Raw genomic sequence first — 20,735 nt, forward strand, 5'->3', positions numbered from 1 at the left:
CTCATTGCCAGAAGTCTGATTTTTTTTCCCTTTCTTCCGACCTCCTGGGGTTAGAACTCTGTGGGGGTGAGGATCCAGACTGAGGGGACCTCAGTGACCCAGGTCCGTGGCCATCCATCACAGCCAGCATAGCCCACGGGCAACAGCCATAGTCAGTACCCATGAAACCACAGGACAAGGAAGAGCCGCCTTCAGTTCTTCTCTTGCCAGGCCAGGACTGAACTGAGCAGCCCAGGAATGGGAAGGGGGTATATTCCTGCCTTCTGAAACATCCTCTGAATGACTCCTCAAGCAATCTGGATACCCACTTGTCTGCTTTCAGTCTGATGCCAAAAGGGCTGCTTTCCCCCGGGACTGTCTCGAGGACCTGGGGAGAAGTTATTCTCTGACCACGGGGAACATGCAGAGGAAGAGTTGATGCTCTCCCTTGAGCACTGGGTGCTGGGCAGGTGAAAGCCACCTGGGGTCCATCCCTGTTGTACCATAGGGCCAGGGCCGGGTTCCCTCTTCATCATGATTTCCATTTACCTTCTGCATGGAGAAGGGTCCTCACCCTTTAGCAGTCCCATGGCTGACTCAGTACCAGATCCTCTGCTGACTCACCCCACCCCCTTCACCCCCCCCCCCAGCTCTCCGCAGCTCCCAGGCACGTGCCACTAGGCTCAACCCTGAGGACTAGCTAGTGCAATGTGACAGGGTGAGGGGGCTGGTGACACTTGAGGAGGAAAGGAGGGGACAGGGAGGGGCAGTTACAGACAGACAGACTTGCAGACTGAGGCACCTCTGGGAGGAAGCCCTTTTGCCAGCCTGGGGCCTGCAGGAGAAGCTGGGCAGGTGGGAGGGGAGGAGTGTGAAGTGCCTGCCTGCCCCCTGCCAGCTCTATTCCTTCTCCTGTCAGCCTTCAGCTCCCTAAGCGACAGCTTCTAATTCCGGCTGTCGGTGCCTCTGTGCTCCAGTGAAGTCTCAGCTTTGCGGTGGCTGTTCTGTTCAGAACACAGTGAGCCTAGGGAAGAAAGTCAGAGCAGGGGCTGTGGGGCCTGAGGCCTGGGATCCCTGCTCTCTGGGAAGTCAGCACAGTCAGAGCGAGGCTCTGAGGGGACTAGATGGACTAACCCCCCCCCCCCACGCCACAGGCGACAGAGCCATAAACAAAGCTGAGCTAGTCCACTGGGAGGAAGGACTTGGCCAACGCCCTCATCTGGGTTTTCGCCGCTTTTCTCCTCCTAGTAATACACAGCCTAACCTTTCTCTCTGAGGCGGACAGAAGGGAAGAAAGTGTTTTCTTCCATGACACAGACAGGGGAAACTGAGTCCGAAAGGGATTAAAAAGCCTTTCTTCTGCTGGGTAAAGAGGGAGGATGTCCCTGTTCCCTTTCTGAGTGGAGAACATCACCTGGTCGTAGATGGGGCTGACTACCCTCTACCCCGCGGCTGATGTTGTGCTGTCTGGAACACTGACTCCCGGGTCTTGAGTGGAGTGAGCTGAGCTCTTAGTCTCCACTTCCTCTTACAGATGAGGATCTGCAGGCCCGGAGGGACACACTGCTAGTACAGTGTGGACACACTAGCTAGTACAGGAGAGACCTAGCTCTCCTGCCAAGAAGTGCGTGGGGGCTCACTTCACAGGTGTGCAGTTCGCACATGCTCCCCAAAGGAGAGTGTGAGTCCCTGCTCTATGATCTAGCCCATGGTGGGCATCCCTGGAGTTGGGAGCTCTGGAAAGCACAGGAGCACAGGGGCTGGGGGAGGGGGGGGCTTCTATCCTTTCTCCAGCAGCACGAGCCCTCCTTAGAATCCTGTGCCTTGGGAGTCTCCTACAAAGCATATTCCCGCCCTGCCCAAGCTGGGGACCCCTCAATCCTTCACTGAGTCTCTTGTCCCTTACAGCTTAGGACCCCTGAACACAACCCTCAGCACTGTTCTCTGTGGTTCTCCCTGTCTGGTGCCCTTGTCTCAGTAACCCCTCTGTTTGGACTGTCTTCTTACTACTTAGCAGTCCAACATCACTCGTCCTTGAAGGACCACCAACCACCTCAGTTGCTGTCTTCAGAAGACCCCCCCATCCCTCTTTTTCCCATCATCCTATCCTTCCGCTGGCTGCCTGAGTTTTGTATTTGGCAGATGTAGTCAATCCTTGGGTGACACCCTCTCCTTGTCATATCCTGGGGTTTGTCTTCCTGACTGAGAATGCGAATCTCATTCATTCAGGATCCAGTTTGTGCATTTGTACTTCCTGTTGCTGGGAACACAACAATGGGCTCATGACATCTATAAATTCAGTAGTTGATTGAGTAATTCGCTGTTTCTTTTTTCTTCCTTCTCTCTCTCTCTCTCTCTCTCTCTCTCTCTCTCTCTCTCTCTCTCTCTCTCTGATGGGGTCTCATGTAGCCGAGGATGACCTTGGGCTTCTGCTCCTCCTGCCTCTCTCTCCCTCTCAAGTGTTGGGGTTATAGGTGCAGTGCCACACCTGGTTTCATGCAATGCTGGGAATCAAACCGATAAGTTTGTGTATATTGGACAAATACTCTACCAGCTGCAAAAATCCCTAGCCCGTCACTCTACAGTTAAATTCCATTCCCGCTATCCTCACGCCCTCTGAACCTGGGAAGTTATGAGGCACTCACTGTAACTCATCTCAGCTGAGTACTCCCCTCCCTCCGCCCCAAAGTCAAGCAGCTGGTTCTCCAAAGGAAGAGGCTATCCAGTGGTTTTATACTGTTGATTGAAAATGGATCTCAGGCTTACCCCTTTCTTTAGGGGTCAGGGCTAGAGTTCAGTGGCCTAGAGATGATTGTTATGTCCAAGAAAACCAGCCCTGTGGGGGAATTCTTGCTTTTGTCTTTTGCCCTTTTCTGGACCATAGCTTGTCCTGGAGGGGACTGGGAGGTAGTGCCCAGATAGTCCTAATGCCTCCATACTCTCGGGTCCTTCCTCAGGCACCTGCCCTGGGTCACAGCGGCCAGTGTCTAGTCAGCCTGCTCCACAGAGACCGTGGAACTGGCATGCGGGAGCACTGTCAGGTTTGGAGACGTCTGAGATTGGAGAACGCACCCCCGCCCTGCTCTGAGTGAGCGTGTGCGGGAGGCACAATTGTGTGTGACTGATTCGCTGCACTTTGGATGGCATTATCAGCCAGACTGAGCGCCCTCAGTCCGAAGCACAAATGCCTCGTGCCCCAAATTACTCCTCTGCCTCTTGCTGCCCCCCACATCCCCAGTCAAACTCTTGTATTGTCCAGTTCTATCCTCATGAGGGTCCCAATCCCTTTAACCTAGAACGGATGGCAGGAGCTCCCGCCAGTTTCTAAGCAGCGGAGGGTACCGACTCAGGCGGAGGCGGGGGGCGGGGAAAGAAGACTGCGATTTTAGGATTGGCCCCGCCGGGTGCATGTGGCCCCCGGCGAGCAGCCTCCGCCCCCGCCCCGCAACCGCCGCCGCATTCCCAGGGGAGCGCGGAGGAGGAGCCGCTCCCCAACTTCGTGGCCCACAAAGGGGTGGGGGTCAGGGGCGGTCTCCTTCGCCCTGTCCATCCCTGTCCTGACGGCGAATCCCGCTTCCAGGGCAGCCATTGCCATGGAGACCCCCGAATCTATAAAGCCAGGTATCTAGGCGTCGGGCACCTCACGAGCCTCTGAGCCCCCCAAGTGAAAAAGCAAGCGTCCCGGCCCCCGCAAGAGGGGAGGAGGCGGGGAGAGGCTCCGAGAGCTTGAGGAGCGGCGCTCCCCGCCGAGGCAGGAGGCAGGCGCGCCAGGCGGGAGCTACCCGCTCAGCAGGGGAGCCGGGGCTGCCCGGGGTGCGGGTGAGTGGCGCTGCTCCAAGCCGCCACGGGGGACCGAGGGGCGTCGGACACCGGGAAAACGGACCGAGGGTTGAGGAGGTCGAGCTTGAGCGGGAGCCGGGAGTAGCAAGCAGCTCACACCTCCAGGCGGGAGGCCCAGGGAGGAGCGCAAGACGAACAGGGAGCTGCGAGGCAGCGGGAGCATCGGGGAGACCGGAGGGGGAACCTCAGGACCCTCGGCTGCTGCCACCTACGCGCGGAAAGAGCGGTACGGGTGTCCGGGCCGGGGCCGGAGCCCCGTGGGGGTGAGGGAACAGGGGCGCCCCCGTGCGGAGCTGTCGAACTTCCCGGACACGGTCGCCGGAGCCATGCTCAAGCCCAAGGACCTATGCCCCCGGGCGGGTACGCGCACCTTCCTTGAGGCCATGCAGGCGGGCAAAGTGCACTTGGCCCGTTTCGTGCTGGACGCGCTGGACCGCAGCATCATCGACTGCCGTGCGGAGCAGGGCCGTACGCCACTCATGGTGGCGGTGGGGCTGCCGGACCCCGCCATGCGCTCGCGCTTCGTGCGCCTGCTGCTGGAGCAGGGTGCGGCCGTGAACCTGCGGGACGAGCGCGGCCGCACTGCACTCAGCCTGGCCTGCGAGCGAGGCCACCTGGACGCTGTGCAGCTGCTGGTGCAGTTCAGCGGCGATCCGGAGGCAGCGGACTCGGCGGGCAACAGCCCGGTGATGTGGGCGGCGGCGTGCGGCCACGGGGCGGTGCTGGAGTTCCTGGTGCGCTCTTTCCGCCGCCTGGGCTTGCGCCTTGACCGCACCAACCGTGCTGGCCTCACAGCGCTGCAGCTGGCCGCCTCCCGCGGTCACGGGACCTGTGTGCAAGCCCTCACCGGGCCTTGGGGTCGGGCAGCCGCAGCGGCAGCGGCCCGGGGCTCCAACTCCGACAGTCCCCCAGGCCGTCCTGCCCCGGTGCCCAGCCCAGAGCGTCGACGACCCAGCCCCCGTCGTCTACCGAGGCCCCTCTTGGCGCGGTTTGCGAGGGCTGCCGGCGGCCACGGTCATGGCCACGGCCACGGCCACGGCCACGGAGGTGAGCTTGCCTCTGCAGGCAAGGGCTCGGGCCGACACAGGGCACAAGGCAGCGAGAGGCCAGAGCTGGGCCGGAGCATGAGCCTAGCGCTGGGTACCATGACGGAGGAGGAGACAGCACGCCTTCGGGCAGGAGCTCTGATGGCCCGACCAAACTCACCCCAGTCTTCGGGGAGTGGGCGGTGGCGCTCACAGGAGGTGCTAAAGGGAGCGCCCCCAACTTTAGTGCAAGCCCCTATCGGCCTTAGTCCTCATCCCGAGGGTGGCCCAGGCTCTGGCCGCCTGGGTTTGAGGCGACGGTCCACAGCCCCAGACATCCCCAGCCTGGTCGGGGAGGCTTCAGGGCCCGAGAGTGGCTCGGAATTAGAGACCAACGCTCAGCCTTTCTCAGTGCCTGGGCCAAAGCCTTGGCAGGCGGGCACAGAGGCTGTGGTATTGCAGGCTCAGCGGTAAGGGGCATGAAGGTCGAGCCCTGCAAAGTCCACCCTAGTGTCTCTGGTCACTGAGATGTCCCTTTCCTCCAAGTCTGTTCCTTTCTCTGCGATTTGCCCTCCTCCCAACCTTGTCCCCTCACTGCTAAAAGGAGACCTCCACCAGATTTAAGACAGAGATCTCATCTTTTTGTGCTCTTTGGTATTCACTGTGTAGAACTCTCAACCTTCCTACAGCCTGGCTCTCTTGTCCTGGGGAAAAAAGAGGCGCGAAAGGCTTATTCTGTAGGCTTCAGCTTTCTAGCCGGAAAAGTAGACCCCCGAGGCTCAGCCGGCTAGGCACTGCTTTGGGTCCTGTAAGATCCCCTGTTTATTTCTAACTCCCCCGTCACTTTGGTAGCCAGGCAGCAACAGAGGTGGCTTTGGAGAACAAAGGCCCAGCCGGCGGTGCCTACTGATGTTGACCATAATAGTTGGATAAACTACCAAAGTTTCCCTTCGCTGTAAGTGTCGGAGGAAGGAAGGCTTCAAGTGGCCCCGCTTTTTGGATCAGAAGACTGATTGTGAAGGAATCCAGTGGTTAAGGTTTTCTGGGGTAGAAGCTCCTCCTTCAAGGCAACGAGGATATTTTGGGGCTTTGTACCATGTTGTTCACCAGTTGTCTCTTCTGGGACTAAGCTTTCTCTGACTGTCTCAGTCAGACCCAGGGTTCAACTTCATTTCTATTATAGGGTCATTGTTTCTCCAAGCCCCTGCTGACTCTTGGCTCCTGGGCAGCTTGACCCCTCAGCATGATTGCATTCGAATTTCATTTTTGAGGTTCAATGCCTCACTCATCCGGGTCCAGCTCTACTTATATTTCCACTTAGTCCCAGAGGCCTGAAATGGAAAGGACTTAGCGTCCCACCTCCTCCTCCCAGCTCCCCCATTCTGCACGTGGGTGCTCCAGGAGGGTGAAACAGTTAGGAAGGATTTGCTTAATTGTATTTCTTCCAACCCTCAAAAGAACTCGTGTTTTGAGCCTTTGTGTATGAGGCAGAAAGCAGCAGGTCTGATCCGAGGCTTAAGAACCTGACAATGTCTCTTTAAATAGCACCTCCGCGAGGGGGATAATTGACTGGAGTGTTTGCAACGTTAAGCGGCGGCGCGCGGGAGTCGGGAGCCCACACGAACCGCAGGTCCGGATCTAAATTACATCAAACTCGGAGAGAGCCTAGGAGGGGGCTGCTAAACGTCTCCTGCTTCTTGCTGGGCTGTTAATGGAGGGCAGGGCAGATGATGGATGCTAGATGGAGACCAAGGACCCCTGCCTGTGCCCCACCGCGTGGGATGCAGGCCCAGCCCAGCTTCCAGCTTTTATTACTGGGCAGATTAGTGAGTCAGAAGCAACTGTGAAGAGGTAGTTAGGCCCCCTCCCCGCCAAGTCTTTTGTCCTCTCCCCCTCCGCCCCTGCCCGCCAACTCTGTACAGCCTCGACAGGCAGCGAAGAGAGGGGTTTGACAGGTCGCCTGCTCTACGACCCAACGTCAGTGTTAGCTCCTTGTGGGAGATCTGTACCAGCAGGGTGTGGCGAAAACTCCTGCTTCAAGGCAGTGAAAGTTTTCTGGTCATGACTGTACCTCGGATTTCTGTTCGTGAACCCGGAAGAGTGAGCATGCAGCCCCTCACCTGCCTACGATAAAGTCTTTTTAAGGCGTTGATCTGTTGTCTTTGTGGGAGGGTTTCTCACCAGTAACTCTGAGGGAGCTGCTCAGAGGGAGACCGCTGGTGCTGAGAAGCCGGTCCTGCGGTTTAGGGGTAGGAAGTCTGCTATTGCAGAGCCCCAGTTCCTTGCCTCGCTAGCCTATATCCCAGGCCGCGCGCCAGCCCACACTTCGGACGGTGATCCTTGCTGCCCCCTGGTGGCACCTCTGCGCTCTCCTCGCTGAGACCAGGGAACTCAGACTTGGCTTTAAAGGGAGATCATCGATGTGTAGCTTCTCCCTCCTTGTGCATTTTACCCACGAAACGTGTTCCTCTTGTAGAATATTAAATCCGGATACTTGAAGTCACTTCACTTCAATGAAGTGAGAAACAGTGTACAAGGAAAGTCAGCACTGGTTGTAAAGAGTGCCCAGAACCTCACCAAGAACCCCAAGCCATTCTCCAAGCTAAGGCTACTTTGGAGAGAGCTCCTGCTATCTTTAGAACAGCTGGAGCTACCAACCCCTTTGGCTTCTGAGCCTTGACCTGACCATGTGGGTTGTTTTCTTACGACAACTGCTTTCCCTTCTGTAGGGATGGATCTGCCACTCCAACACACACACACACACACACACACACACACACACACACACACACACGCGCGCGCGACAACTCCTCACCGCCCCCCAAGCACACACACCTGCCTCTCCTCAGTCTCCCAAGAGTCCGAGTACCACGTTTGAAAAGCCAGAGGTCAGAGCAGGGACATTCCAATGAACACGGCTTTCTCTCTGACCCTTCCTTGCTCACATTCCACTTTCAGCTGTGTTTAATGTTAACGACGTTTTTAATGGCGTAAGAATACAAATATTTTGGCTTCAAGCACCCTGAAGCTTGGCTCTCACGTTGTGTGTCAGGAGTGCTGTCATCTTTTCGGTACTGCTGATGTGGTATTCTGGGGGAATGTCACCTTGGCACATCCCTGTCGGGTAAACAACCGCTCCAGTCTGTGGTCTGTGGAGTGCCTGGAAGCACGGTGGTTGGAAATGTTTTTGGAACACTGCAGCAGGTCTTGCCCGTCTGAACTGAGATGTGGGACTTGCCGTCTGTACAGGCTCCATGGAGAGCTCCTGCACACTTCACTCCCCCCAGACTTCCTCTGTCAGGGCTCCAGTGCCACACTGAGGCTCCAGTCCCGTTCCCCCCTCCCCCCCCCCCCGTCCCCTCCTGCTGTAGAAAAGACTTTGCTGTGTATTCTGCTTTTCGTGTTATTGTCCTCCTTGCGAAGAGACACCCAGGCCACTGACACTCAGTACTGGTTGGTGGGGAAGGCTGAAGGGCATTGGCACATGAGTTTGGAGAGGACGAGTGGGAGGAAGAGCAGCTAATAAACCCAGTGGTATTCCGTTCGGAGAACCAGCCTCTCTTTGCCTTCCTGCTCACTCCTGCCTCTTGGCTTCCTTTGAAAAGATGGGAGCACACGTTTGATTTGGAGGTAGTTCCTGCCTTCATCGTCAGCACCTGACCCTGGCCATTCTACAGCTAGAGCCCCGAGATTGAGAACTGCAGGAGCTGCTTCTTGCTGAACCCGTGGGGCTGGGGCTGGGGTTGGGGCCTGAGCATGGCTCCTCGGTCCAGTTAAGTGGCTTCAGTGAGCAATTGCGTTGGGTGTAGAGCTCAGAAAAGGAAGATTGGAATTACTGCCAGAGCTAGAAGTTAAAAGGTAATTTTACTCCCAGCACTCAGGAAGCAGAGGCAGGCGGATCTCTGTGAGTTTGGGGCCAGCTTGGTCTACAAGACCTAGTTCCAAGACAAGCTCCAAAGCTACAGAGAAACCCTGTCTCGAAAAAACAACAAAAACAACAACAACAAAAACTAAAAAAAAAAAAAAAGTCATTTTACCCACCTCCCAAGCCCAGGTCTGAAACCCAAGTTTCTGGGTTTCTGGCCACTTGACTGCTCTTTTGAAATTTTGAAATTATTCTGTCGGTTTTAAGAGATGAACGGATCTGCTTTCTCCCAGATAGAAGTTCCAGGGGACTTTCCGTGGGCAGCCTGAGAACCAGTTAAGGAGAGAAGCCAAAGTTGAAAGGTTCGGCCCTGGCCAGAACCTCCTCACACCTTTGCTTTCGTTCCTAGGGCCTTTCACTTCCTGTTTCCTCCCTCCTCTGCCCCCATTCTAGGTGTACAAGTCACCAGAGAAGCTGGGTGTTCTGTGGACTCAAGTGACCATGAAGGAGCCCACCAGGCATCCATTCCAAGGGCATCCAGCTCCAAGAAAGCCTGGCTCCAGTCCCAGAGAATGGCAAACCCAGAGGTTCGAACATTCAGTTTAATTTAAAACAGGCACAAGTTGCAAACAATTCACAAAAATTTCTAGGGGAAGATGCTTTTGTTTTTAAAACTCTGACCCTTAAAAAAAAGACCTTGCAATTTCTTTGCCCTAATGCAGGTCATCAGGGAGCAGAGGAATCTAAAAATATTATCTGGATGGGGTCCAGACAGTGGAGTTCTTCCTTGGCATTTCCTGTCTCACAACAGCCAGGAAGGTGGGAAGGGAGGGGGGGACAAGGGGGCAGGTAAGCATCTGCAGGGGCAGCTGGTTCACACACAGAGATACTCATTCCTTGACATGAGCCCCACCTCCCCCAGGAGGTGGTTCACCTTTCTGTCCCAGCCCAGGGTTCCAAAGAGGGTCCCCCTGATGATCTGGCTACTGAGAAGTTGCTGGCAGGTAACGCAATTCCTGTCTCAGTATGGGAGAAACTCAGAAACTTCAGGGGTCCCCAGCATGTGTTAGACTTGACATACACACACCCCTTCACTGTTCAGGTAATAACATGAAACTTGAGAGGCAGAAAGCCAGGCCCCCAAAGCAGGTCCCTTCAAAGTAGAGCTTGGTAGAAAAGAAGACTGGGGGATGGGGGGTGCAGCTCTTCTGAAGCTCTCTGTGGGTAACTGGAAAGGCCTGAGCCTTGGGGGGACTACACACACACACACACACACACACACACACACACACACACACACACGGGGAAAAGAGAGAGAGAGAGAGAGAGAGAGAATGAGAATATGTTCTCTCCATCCTGAAAAATGGAACCACTTTTACCATCAGCTGCACACTCTCTCAGAAGATCCCCTTGCTACTCCCATGGCCTACACACAGGCAATTCACAGTTCTGTGGAGGCCTTCCGGGGAGAGGTTATGCCAGGGGGACAGACGGAAACAGGGGGCAAGTAGGGCTTCCAGAAGTCAGACCCAGGGAGGAAGAAGGACTCAGGTAATAAAATTCTTCCCCGTGGCCCTCTGGGACTCCAGGGTTTGAAGCTGTAACTGAGAATAGCAAGTGTCCGTGTGAAGATGGGGCACACACTCACTTGGTGGCCCGGAACACTAGTGGACACTGCTTTTTAAAATCTGCAGCGGCCTGTCAGCTTTGCTGACCGGTGGCCAGGAGCACCACTCTCCACGTTTCTTAGAAACATCCCTGTGCAAATAGCAAAGGGCCAAACCTGCAAAAGGGGGTCACTGTCATCCCAAAGGCAACTGGGACTCTGGGGAGTGAGATTGAGGGGGGCAGGTCCGGCCTGGCCCAGTGGGCTAAAGGGCAAGAGGGAAGGGGTGGAGCTTCACATTCAATCTTTGGAGAGAATACTGAGAGAACAAGGCAGGTAGGCCCTGCCAGTGGACTGGCTGCCCAGTGTCCTTGACCTGTGGGCACAGGCGGCAGGCACACCCTGGGTGTGAACTCAGCAGGTGGAGGTCTGCTTGCGGTAGAGCTGTATCAGAGGCACCAGACACTCAGGCAGCCCTGTCTGCAGCAGAAAGGGGTGATCCAGGAGCTCCTGGGCCGTGGCTCTCTCTTGGGGTTCCCGTACCAGCATCCGCTCCAGGAAGTCTCGCAGCACTGGGGAGACCTGTGAAGCAGAGTGTTGAGAGGGAGCCATGGCTCACAGTTATGTCCCTTGCAGCCTGACTCCTGCAGTTTGAATGCGGGGGGGCTCCCACTCGGATACCTCATTTTCTCTGGTTTCTTACATCCTGGTTCCTCCGAGCTCACTGACTGTTGGAGTATGAGGTAGGAAAAGGAGGCCAATTCACCTGACATGAGGGCTGCAGAGCAATGGAGTGAGGATATCTGGAACTCTGGGGAGCTGGGTTCCAAACACAGCCCATTACCCCTGCCTGCTTCTGGGGGCTCTTGGCACTCGGGTTCTGCGGCTCTGTGAAAGGGGCATGGAACTGGCATCAGCGATCCAGTTCCAGATCTATGAGGCCGCCTCAGGATGCTACGGAAGGCTGCCACCTTGGGGCAATTCACTGATGAGCGCTCTTCTGGCCCCCGCTCCTCTCAGGCTTAGCTGGGCAGGCCATCTGTCTTGGAGCCATTTAGAGACGACACTTCAATCCTCTGGCACATTTTTTTTGCTTTGGCCACCAGGTGGCAGTACCACTCAGCCGTCCTGTGCCAGTCTGTTAGCAGGGGATGGATTTGGCAGGGGAGAGTTAATTATAATAAGTATATATACTGGTTCTAGGGGCTGTGGCTCAGCTATGGTCAGGATGTGTCATACAACAGGACAGGCCCATTCATGTGACGGCACTGTGTTGGGTTTGGAACCCCTGAGAGAAAGGTGGAAGGATTTGTATTGTGGGAGACAGACAGACAGCTGGGAGTCCTGGGGTCCTCACTCTTTCTCCTCATAGGAATGGGCGGGCTCCTGTCCAGAGCCTGCCGAGAAGTGATTCCCGCAGCTACAGGTTCGGGAACTGGCTGGAGTGAACATGGGAGTTTGTATGTAAATGTGGCTTTGTAGCCAGCACAGGTTTGATGTGGAAAAGGACCGAAAGCCTGCATCCTTCTGCTTTCCTGGGGCCTGTGTTCCCATCCCTTATCTCAGGAGCAAAGGGCTTGGAGGATGGGGTTGGGGGACTCACACCCTATATGATAACTGACCTTATAAGAGTTCTTTAACTTGGGTGGGGGGTTGTCCCGGAGCCTCTTCATGGCTTGCACTGGGGAGTCGCTGAAGTAGGGAGGCTCTCCGTCCACCATCTCAATCACCATGATGCCCAGAGACCAGATATCCACCTGCAGGATAAGAGCCCCGACTCTTGGTGTCAGTGTGTTGAAGGAGCATCTTGTCTCCTTAGTGAGCCTGCCTCCTTCAACCCCTGGTCAGTTGCCCTGTGGTCAGTTCCCTTCTGTATGAGTGCCCAGTGACCACAGATGCCATCCCTCGTGGAAAACACTGGCTATACACTACTGTGCCCTTGAGAACAGTGTGTGGCAGGGCCTGCTCCTGGCAGTGAAGTCCAGGAAAGACTGGCTGTGGTGGTGAGAGCCTTTAAGCCCAGCACTTGGAAAGCAGGGGCAGGGGTATGAACTCTATCAGTTCAAGGCCAGTCTGGTCTACCAAGTGAGTCCCAGGAAATCCAAGGCTACGTGGAGAGACCCTATCTCAAAAAGGATACTGATTAAATGAGGAACCTCAGAACTGGGGTTATTGGTGGTGGGACCACTTAACAGGGACAAGACAGAGGAGTTACATGTTCCTAAGCTTCTCCAGGGAGGCCTGGAGGTGGGGAAACAGTTACCTCGGTAGCATACAGAGATCTGGAGATCACTTCAGGAGCCATCCAGTATGGAGTTCCTACCAGGGACTTTCTCTTGGGGACATCTTTGCTGATCTGAGCACAGAATCCAAAGTCTGAGAGCTTTACCTGGGAGTTGAAAAGGAAGTAGGTAGAGATCAGGAAGAGGGGGTGCTAGAGAGGATGGGGGTCAGCTGAACCATGGAGAGGGAGGGAGGACCTACCCTGCCGTCGAGGGTCAGCAGGATGGAATCACTCTTGATGTCTCGGTGGATGACACCCTGGGCGTGCAGGTAAGCCAAGGCCTGAAGCACAGCCTCACACACAGTAGCAATCTGCTCCTCATTCAGCCTGGACAGGGAAGACAGGCCCCCCGTGGGAGAGCTGTGTTATCAGGGTGGCTGGGCTGAGAAGAAAGGAGTCCCAGGCAAAGGGGCCCATAGTTCCCAAGCAGCAGACTTCAGCAGGTTGTACCCATTTTTTTCTAAGATCACTGAGTTTCGGTTACCCCCCAAATAGGCAAGAGTCTAAGATGCTAGCTCTATGGGCCAGAAGCAGCTGGTTGCCATGCCAAGGCAGCGGTGGGATAGTCCTCCCCCAGTCCAGCCCTTTCAACTGCCCACCTGACTTGGGAGATGATGTCTGTGAGGGCCCCGCCCTGCAGGAACTCCATCAGCACCCACAGCTCCTCGCCTACCAAGTAACTCTTGTACATCTCCACCACGTTGAGGTGCTGGTAGTCGCGCATAATCACCACCTGAGGGTACAGAAAGGCCTGAGTGCCTAGCACAGCGCCCCACGGTCAGCCCACCCCGCCATCCTGCCACACTGCTCCCAGGTGCCCAGCTTCACCACACACTCACTGCCCTGCTGACGCCCCACCTGGTCCCCACCTCATTAAAGAGCAGCTCCCTGCGTTGCTGCTTTCTGAGGTCCATCATCTTGACGGCCACCTGGCGACCCGAATGCTTCTCCCGGGCCAGACACACAATGCCCGTGGAGCCCTCCCCAATCTTCACATAGCTGTCCAGCAGCAGCCGGGGGTCACCCTGGTCCACCACCATCCTGAGTGCAGCCTTGAACTGCTCATGTGTCACAATGCCCGTGTCCTCGCCAGCCAGGGCCCCCTTGGCCACGGTGGGGTCCTGGGGCAGGTATAGGTTGCTGGTGCTGATCTGAGCATGCCGCGTGCGGGGGGAGCCTGCTGGAGAAGACCGGCCTGGAAGTGGGCCGGCGACTGGGACTGTGCGGAGGGACTTCTGGGGGCTGCTGGTATCCGAGGTGGTCAGAGGACTGAAGGTCCCCATAGGCTGGTCTGAGGGTAAGGACTGGGCCTTGGCCACCAGGTTTGAGGAGGAATCTTTTTGTGGCGGTCGGAAAGCAGAGTTGAGCTGCAAAGACAAGGAAAGTCAGGGAACATTAGATGTTCCTGGAGGAAGGGTTGGCAACTGTGCCCTGGACACTAGCAGGGGCTTCTAAATTAATTAAGGAAGTAAAAACATGAAGCCAGGTCTAACCAGACCGACAGATGCATCCCGCGACCCCCATGCTCCCAGGTGACAGGCCGAAGAACATCTCTTTGTACACTCTACTCTCTACTGCTCCAGGGAGGACTCCAGTGAGTCCTGGGGTGGCCTCAGGCTGGGTATTTCTTCCTGGGCTACTGACCAGCAGGCCTCGGGAAGGCCGTTGTGAGACAGAGTTCTCTGAGGAATTGGGTCTGAGGCCCCTGATGTGAGTGGAAAAGACCCTAAAAGGGGGCAGTGGGTAGCTGTGACTGGCTCCCAGAACCAACACCGGGAAGAAGCCATGGCTGGGCTCAGGCAGCCCTGCTTGCACCGACAGCACGAAGGCTGTATATCTAGGAGGCTCTTGGCTAAGGAACCCTTGGAGAAGGAAGTGGGGAGCTAGTCTCACAGTCTCGGTGGGGGGCGAGGCAGAGGAGGGACAGCCCATCCCTGAGTTCAAGCCTTGCTACCAGCACCGGAGTAGAAGGAGCCCACCTCTCACCACCCCTTCCAGGATCTTGGTTTTTAAATATGAGGAGAGGGACCATCTGGGAGTTCCACAGGGGGCTGCTTAGGGTGTCCCATGTCCATCACAGAGACAGATGCCTCAACAGTTACTAGCTTTGCAGTGGCCACGGCTCTGACTCACCGAAGAGAATCTCCTGGAATCGTTATTTTGGGTTGCTTGCTCAGGCACCCCAAATCTAGGTCCTGCCAAAGGCTTTCCAGCTCTAGGTTCCCACTTCCAGGCTTTGGGGACTGGCTCCCCAGCATAGACCCTGGCTTTGCAGGGGGTTTAGCAGCCACCCAGTGATGGGTGCCTTCAGGAGCCCCAGCTAGGGAATGCTTATCTGGAGAGTGCCGAGATGCCTCAAAGGAAACTACTCTGAATTTGGAACCATGCTGTCTCTGAGCCTAGGACAACCACGAACTGCTTCCACTGTGGGTGGGGCCTGGCACACATAGTGGTCCACGGGGGTTCTCAGTAGTGAGTGGGGATGGACGGTGTGGTGACTGGCAGTTCAAACAGATGAAGGCAGTGCCAACCTCAGTATTAGTGCCCTTTTCCTCCAGACCCCTGCAGCCTACCCAAGGAGACACGGGGGATCAGCTGACCCTCACTTCCCTAGTGCTATGCCTTGCCCTGCCGCACCTTAGTTTAGTGGAGGATGTCTCCCAAGTTCACAGCCTTCCAGAGACTCCTAAGCTCACAGACCCATGAAGGACAGGAGTGCATGAAGCCATGAAGCTTCCCTGGTGCCTTAGCTGGCAGTGACCTGAAGCGCTTGTAGGTTCAGGCTACCCTGTAGTTCAGGCTAGACCACTATCAGCATCCCCACAGCAGAGGGTACAGCTTGCTCTCAAAGCCCTCTCTGTTTGCTATCAGCGTCTGTTTCTTAGGGATGGCTTAAAACCGTCATGTGCGACCTGTCTTTCAAGAGTTAGATGATAACTATCCACCATGATTACAAAGCTCTGTACACAAGATCCGGGAGCCCGGAAGGCCCGAGACAGGACGCCAGCTCTGAGTACCTGCCCTGCTTGCTTCTCTGTCTCACTGGAGGTCCTAGTACGAGCTCACTCTGAGTAGGTCATCACCTGTCGGATGGGAAAGAGTGCTACGGTCACTGCAGAGGGGCAGATGAGAAGCAGAAATGCACTGGTCTGCCTGTCTAGGAATGCCACCACCAAGACGCCCTCCCCTCTTTTCCTTTGTCTCCGGAAAGAAGTGCCCTGTCCTGGGATAGTCCAAGTTCGAGGGCAAAGTCAGTCTCCTGGATTCTCATAGCACATGCCCTCTGGCAAGTTGTGCCCCTCCAGGGACATTGAAAAGCTAAGGAGGGGCAGACGTGAAACTGGAACCTGATGCTCCTCTGGGAACCTGATGCTCCTCTGACCCTTTGGTCTTCCAGTAACACATTGAAGAAGTAACGATGGGAGAACAGGGAAAGGAGGAAGGGGTGGTCACTGTAGGCGGCTATATCCAGAACCCCCCTGCAGTCCTCAAGAAAGTAGGGGGCTTCTCCAGAAGTACCCCCAAAAGAGGAAGGTGGAGAGACCCTTCCCTCTCCAGACCAGGGTGCACATCCCTGTCTGGGTCTTGAGGTTCTGCCCTGAGCTTCTGGTTAAAGGTGGTTTCAAAGGAGGGGCCTCCCGGTGGACTGAACTGTCAGCCACAGAGGTTTGCCCTCCACCTGGAACAACTCAGCTTACAGCCTGTGGCTCACACGTGTCAAGCCTTCGGAAGACATGGGCTCAGATGGTGAGTTCAGGCTATCTACGGTCGTTAGCCGAGACCACACTGGTTAGCTGGTCAGTTTGATTTCCCACGTTCTTGTCCTGACCCAGTAAGTAGGGAGGGTCAGGCAGGCTTGGCATCTCTAGTACTTACTGCCCTACAGATGTCAGCTAGGTGTGCTTACTTGTCCTCCTTAGAGTGACCCCGGGAGGAAGAGCCAGGTGATATACCTTGTTCTGTGGCAGAGGGACCGGCTTGCTGCTGCTTGCAGTGCCTGCGGCAGGAGTGGACAGGAACATGCTTCGGAAGAGCCGGTGCTTGAGGCTGCTTTCCTGGTTCTTCGAGCTAGGGCTGCCCTCTCCACCTGGCCTGCCAATGGCTGAGCCCACCAGGCAGGACTGTGGCCGCACCTCTTCTGAGCTATGTTTGGCAGCCTTCACCCCACGCCTCCCTGTGGCCATAGGGGGTGAGGTGCCGGGTGGGGAACTCTGTAGGCAAGCACCCAGCTGCAGGCAGCGCTGCGAGGCACCCTGGAACTCAGCAGGGCCCAAAGACTGTGCCTTGGCAGCCAGCCCATTGGGCAGGGCCTGTGGGCTCTGTGGCTCCAGCCACGGCATCTGCCTGTGACCTGCTGGTGTGCCCCCATTGCAGCTGAGGTAGAGGCCATGGGGATCCGTGCGCTCAGACTGAGGACTCTGAAGGTACATATCCGGGTCAGCGGCCCATTGCTCCTCCCCTAGCAGCCCCAGGGACTGTGCCCGCCGCCGGCTAGTGGGGCTGCGTCCGCGCAGGGTATTGGAGCTGATAGCCGACAACTTCTGGATGTCGTTGAGCAGCCCTGAGATGTAGCCCTCCGTGGGCACTGAGCTGCCCCGCACCACCGTCTACGAAAGGAAGACAAAAGAGTGTGGAGAAACAGCTCTCTTCAGGGCGGAGGGTAGCTCAGAGCCTCCCTGAGGGCCCTGGGGAGGAACGCCTACCCACACACCTCCTTTGTCGCCCACCCATCCGTTAGGTATCCAGACATTTGCCTGTGTCCACAGTGGGTGAGGCCCATGCTGGGTAGCCTACACGGATGCAGGGAGAAAGCCCTTGTCAGCAGGACAGATAGGCAGCCATGGGTCGGTCCCGCATGAAAAGTGGGTGACCGGAGGAGCGCCTGGGAAGCTGGGGAACTCAGGACAGGCGCTTCAGGCTTCTAGCTCTTCCCATGGTCTTCAGGGAGATGCCTGAGAAAACCAGTTCCGGGGCCTCCCTGCTCCCCTACATTCCACCCTACAACATGACTCCTGACCCTCAACTCCTACCCAACCTCTCAATCTCCCATGTGAAGTCTGATCTGTGACAGCCGCAACTCCTCTGGGGCCACAGGTCTAAATGGTGGGTGAGACATCCGTAAAGATTGGTGTTAACCGAAATTCAAATTAGTTAATTTTGGCGGGTTGGAGGTGTTTTTTCAAGACAGCTCAGGCTGGCCTCCAACACATTGCGATATGACTGCCTCAGTCTGTCAAGCCCTGGGCTTACAGTCAAAAGCCACCATGCCTGGCTCAAAATTCTTCCCATGTAGAAAGGCTGATCAGTAGGACTGAGGTAGCAAAAGACTCATATGGCAGGCTCGGTTCTGATACCCAAGTGGCCCCTCTGGGTGCCGCTGGGGTTTCACAGATAGCTTCCTGTGGCGTTGGAGAGGCCAACCATGGCTATAAGCCCGTCCTCTTACCTTCATAGGCTGCAGCTGCACCCGTGTGATTCGAGAAGGATCCACCACAGGCTTGGGCCTCCTCAAGGTGTCCAGGATGTTCTGCCATTGTGGGGGGAGGCCCACGAACTTGCCTTCCTTGGGGTCAAAGGAGGTGTGGACACGGTGCTGGAAGTTCTGAGGGGCTGATATCTCAGGGCGTTTCTTCTTTTTCTTTCGGAACATGGTGCCTGTAAGGGGGGGTGTCAATGGAGTTTGTCCCAGGGACCCTGGGGTGGCTCAGTGGGTGCTGGGTATGGGCTTAGGTCTGTGTTTCTCCCTCAGCGTAACTACTCTCTCCCTGGAGACTCTCTTGCTGTCTTCAGGACTTCCTCAGGGAAGTGGCCGGCTCCCAGCAGAACAGTTTTAGAAACGTTAAAAGTGCCATACATAAAAATAAATAAATAAATAAATACATATAGATAGATAGATAGATAGATAGATAAATCAACACAGACTACAAGCAAGGAAAAGAAGTGTTCACCTTGTTTGTGCCGAGTCGCCTGCCAAGAAGTGTATTTTATAAAACCCAAAGCCCATTACAAACATCAGTTCATGTCAAAGAATTACAAAAGAGGGCAGGAGGGTAGAAGGCTGGCAGACTTATTCTGCGAAGCAGGTATGACCTTGACTCTCAGCCAAATGAGAACACAAGAAAAGGAACATCAGAACCAATCTCTCTTAAGAACATAAATGTGAGCTGCGCATGGTGTTCCACGGTTGTAATCTCAGCACTTGGGAAGCTGAGACAGGGGGATTGCTGTGAGTTGAGGCCAGCTTGGACTGTCTAACAAGACCTTGGCTAAACTGCCCCCACCACTCCATAAATATGAAAAACTAGCAAACTGAATCAAATGATGTGCTGAAAATTTTGTCACATTCAACACGTATGTTGCTAACTGACCCATAGGAAACCTATTAAAGCCATGTATGACACTAACAGGAATCAACCAGCCAATCTGCAGGACCGTTGCCCAGGCTGGCAGTGTTGATCATACTACCCCCAAAGGGCTCTCCTCGTCAACACGCACTTTGCCTTAATTCTGCAAAGGGCTGAGCCGAAAGGCCAGCCTTGGGTAGGGCAGGATAGTTACCTCACAGGTCAAGTTCTTTAGAAAAGGCAGACAGTCCCACTTACCCACTCCCTGTGGATTTTAATCCTATTCCAGGACACTGCACAAAATATCTCTTGTGGTCTAGCCTGCACCCCACACGTTGCTGATCTTGCATGAGGCTTTACTGAACTGTCGATGGGAATGACATGGGCTTGGAAAAGATACTATGAGTAGACCTGAGAGGGGGAACTGGGAACCAAGAGGGTAGAGGGGTTTCCCGAGGTCTGTCCTAGTCACTCCTAGGGGGGTCCCAGGCTGGAATCAGTATATTGATAAACAACATGAGATTTTGAATATGAAGTAGCTCAAAACATTTCAGAAATGAAATGGATCAATGTGTCTCTGTGAATAGGGCTTGCTGTGTCCCCCAGAGGGGTATCCCTCTGCCTCAGTCTCTAGAGTAGCTGGGACAACTAATACACCACTTCACACAGCTTATGCGGTTTCACCATGTGAATGCCTGGATTATTAATCCAGTTGAAGAGTTGGCACGCAGGGCCATTGCAATCTCTGACAGTATTTTCCCCGGTACTTTGGCAGCTTCTGGAGAGCAAGTACAGGCAATAGGTGCCACTGAAAAAGGTGGCAGGCCCACTGCTTCCTCACCGGGAACGTGCCATGTGTAAAGAAGTAGCATCCATGGCATGGCCCTTAGGAGAGCAACAGTCTCTGACACGCCTTAAGGACAGAGCCAGCATCCGGACCCTTTACGCAGAAGACTTTACACTGAAATGGATGATTGAGTCTCACTTGTAGAGAGCCTCTTCCCTAAACAGGAGCAGGTTAGCGACTTGAGCCTCTGTGTTCCTTACCTCTCTATGCAGCAGTGTTTGTGGAAGACAGCTCACAAGGTTAGGGAGCGCAGAGAAAGAGATGCCCTACAGATGCTGGCCATCTCTCTAGTTGTCTTCTCTCTCTCCTTGTCCCTAAGCTTGAGCTTGGAGTCTTCAGGCACTGGCCCTTGGGTGGATTTGGGTCGGAGAGTGATGTCAAATTCCTTTCCTCGCTCATCACTTACATCTCAAGGGGTCATGACTAAAACTCTAGGTGCTGGGACCCAGACACTGGACCTCACGTCCCCACCGTGCAGCCTCTTTGGACTGCTTCAGCCACTGCCTCTTGCTTCAGTCAGCAGGCCCAATCCTCGCAGCCTCTCAGGCAGACCCTCTCTTCCCGGATTGGTGAACAGACCCTGCAGACCAGTTTTATGTCAGTGTGACAGAAGCTGGAGTCATCGGAAAGGAGGGGACCTCAATTGAGAAAACGCCTCTGTAAGCTTAGGCTGTAGAGCGTTGTGGGCTCAGCTCACTGTGGGTGGTGCCATCCCTGGGCTGGTGGACCTGGGTTCTATGAGAAAGCAGACTGAGCAAGCCAGGAGGAGCATCCCCCTCTTACCCCCACCATGGCCTCTGCATCAGCTCCTGCCTCCAAGTTCCTGACAATTGAGTTCCTGTCCTGACTTCCTTCAGTGACAGACTGTTACCTGGAAGTGTAAGCCAAATAAACCCTTTCCTCCCCAACTTGCTTTTGGTCATGGTGTTTCGTCACAGCAGTAGA

The 20,735-nt window shown here is 55.3% G+C and overlaps 2 protein-coding genes across 7 annotated transcripts in view; one reads left to right on the plus strand and one right to left on the minus strand.

The window, feature by feature from the left end:
- Positions 1-3,453: 3,453 nt before the first annotated feature.
- Ankrd63 (ankyrin repeat domain 63) lies at positions 3,454-8,395 on the plus strand. Its single transcript, XM_048459948.3, has one exon. The coding sequence runs from the start codon at positions 4,146-4,148 to the stop codon at positions 5,316-5,318; it is 1,173 nt and encodes a 390-aa protein (XP_048315905.1). The 5' UTR covers positions 3,454-4,145; the 3' UTR covers positions 5,319-8,395.
- Positions 8,396-9,297: 902 nt separating this feature from the next.
- Pak6 (p21 (RAC1) activated kinase 6) overlaps positions 9,298-20,735 on the minus strand; it is a 34,343-nt gene continuing 22,905 nt past the window's right edge. For 5 of the 6 annotated variants that reach the window (XM_085696475.2, XM_085696479.2, XM_085696476.2 and 2 more), the window contains 8 exons: positions 18,046-18,254; positions 16,553-17,206; positions 13,469-13,966; positions 13,199-13,332; positions 12,800-12,926; positions 12,579-12,704; positions 11,938-12,072; positions 9,298-10,897 (listed from right to left, as the gene is read on the minus strand). In XM_085696475.2, coding sequence (XP_085552601.1) covers positions 10,730-10,897; positions 11,938-12,072; positions 12,579-12,704; positions 12,800-12,926; positions 13,199-13,332; positions 13,469-13,966; positions 16,553-17,206; positions 18,046-18,249 — 2,046 coding nt within the window. In that variant the 5' untranslated portion in view covers positions 18,250-18,254 and the 3' untranslated portion in view covers positions 9,298-10,729. Of the gene's footprint in view, positions 10,898-11,081; positions 11,204-11,937; positions 12,073-12,578; positions 12,705-12,799; positions 12,927-13,198; positions 13,333-13,468; positions 13,967-16,552; positions 17,207-18,045; positions 18,255-20,735 lie in introns of all 6 variants that reach the window. The other variant, XR_015004096.2, reaches the window with a different exon arrangement.

Source organism: Myodes glareolus, chromosome 10 (genome assembly GCF_982192425.1).
Source record: "Myodes glareolus chromosome 10, mMyoGla1.1, whole genome shotgun sequence".
NCBI lineage: Eukaryota > Metazoa > Chordata > Mammalia > Rodentia > Cricetidae > Myodes > Myodes glareolus.

Coding starts and splice junctions, on each gene's coding strand:
- Ankrd63 (XM_048459948.3), top strand. CDS start 4,146: ATGCTCAAGCCCAAGGACCTATGCCCCCGGGCGGGTACGCGCACCTTC.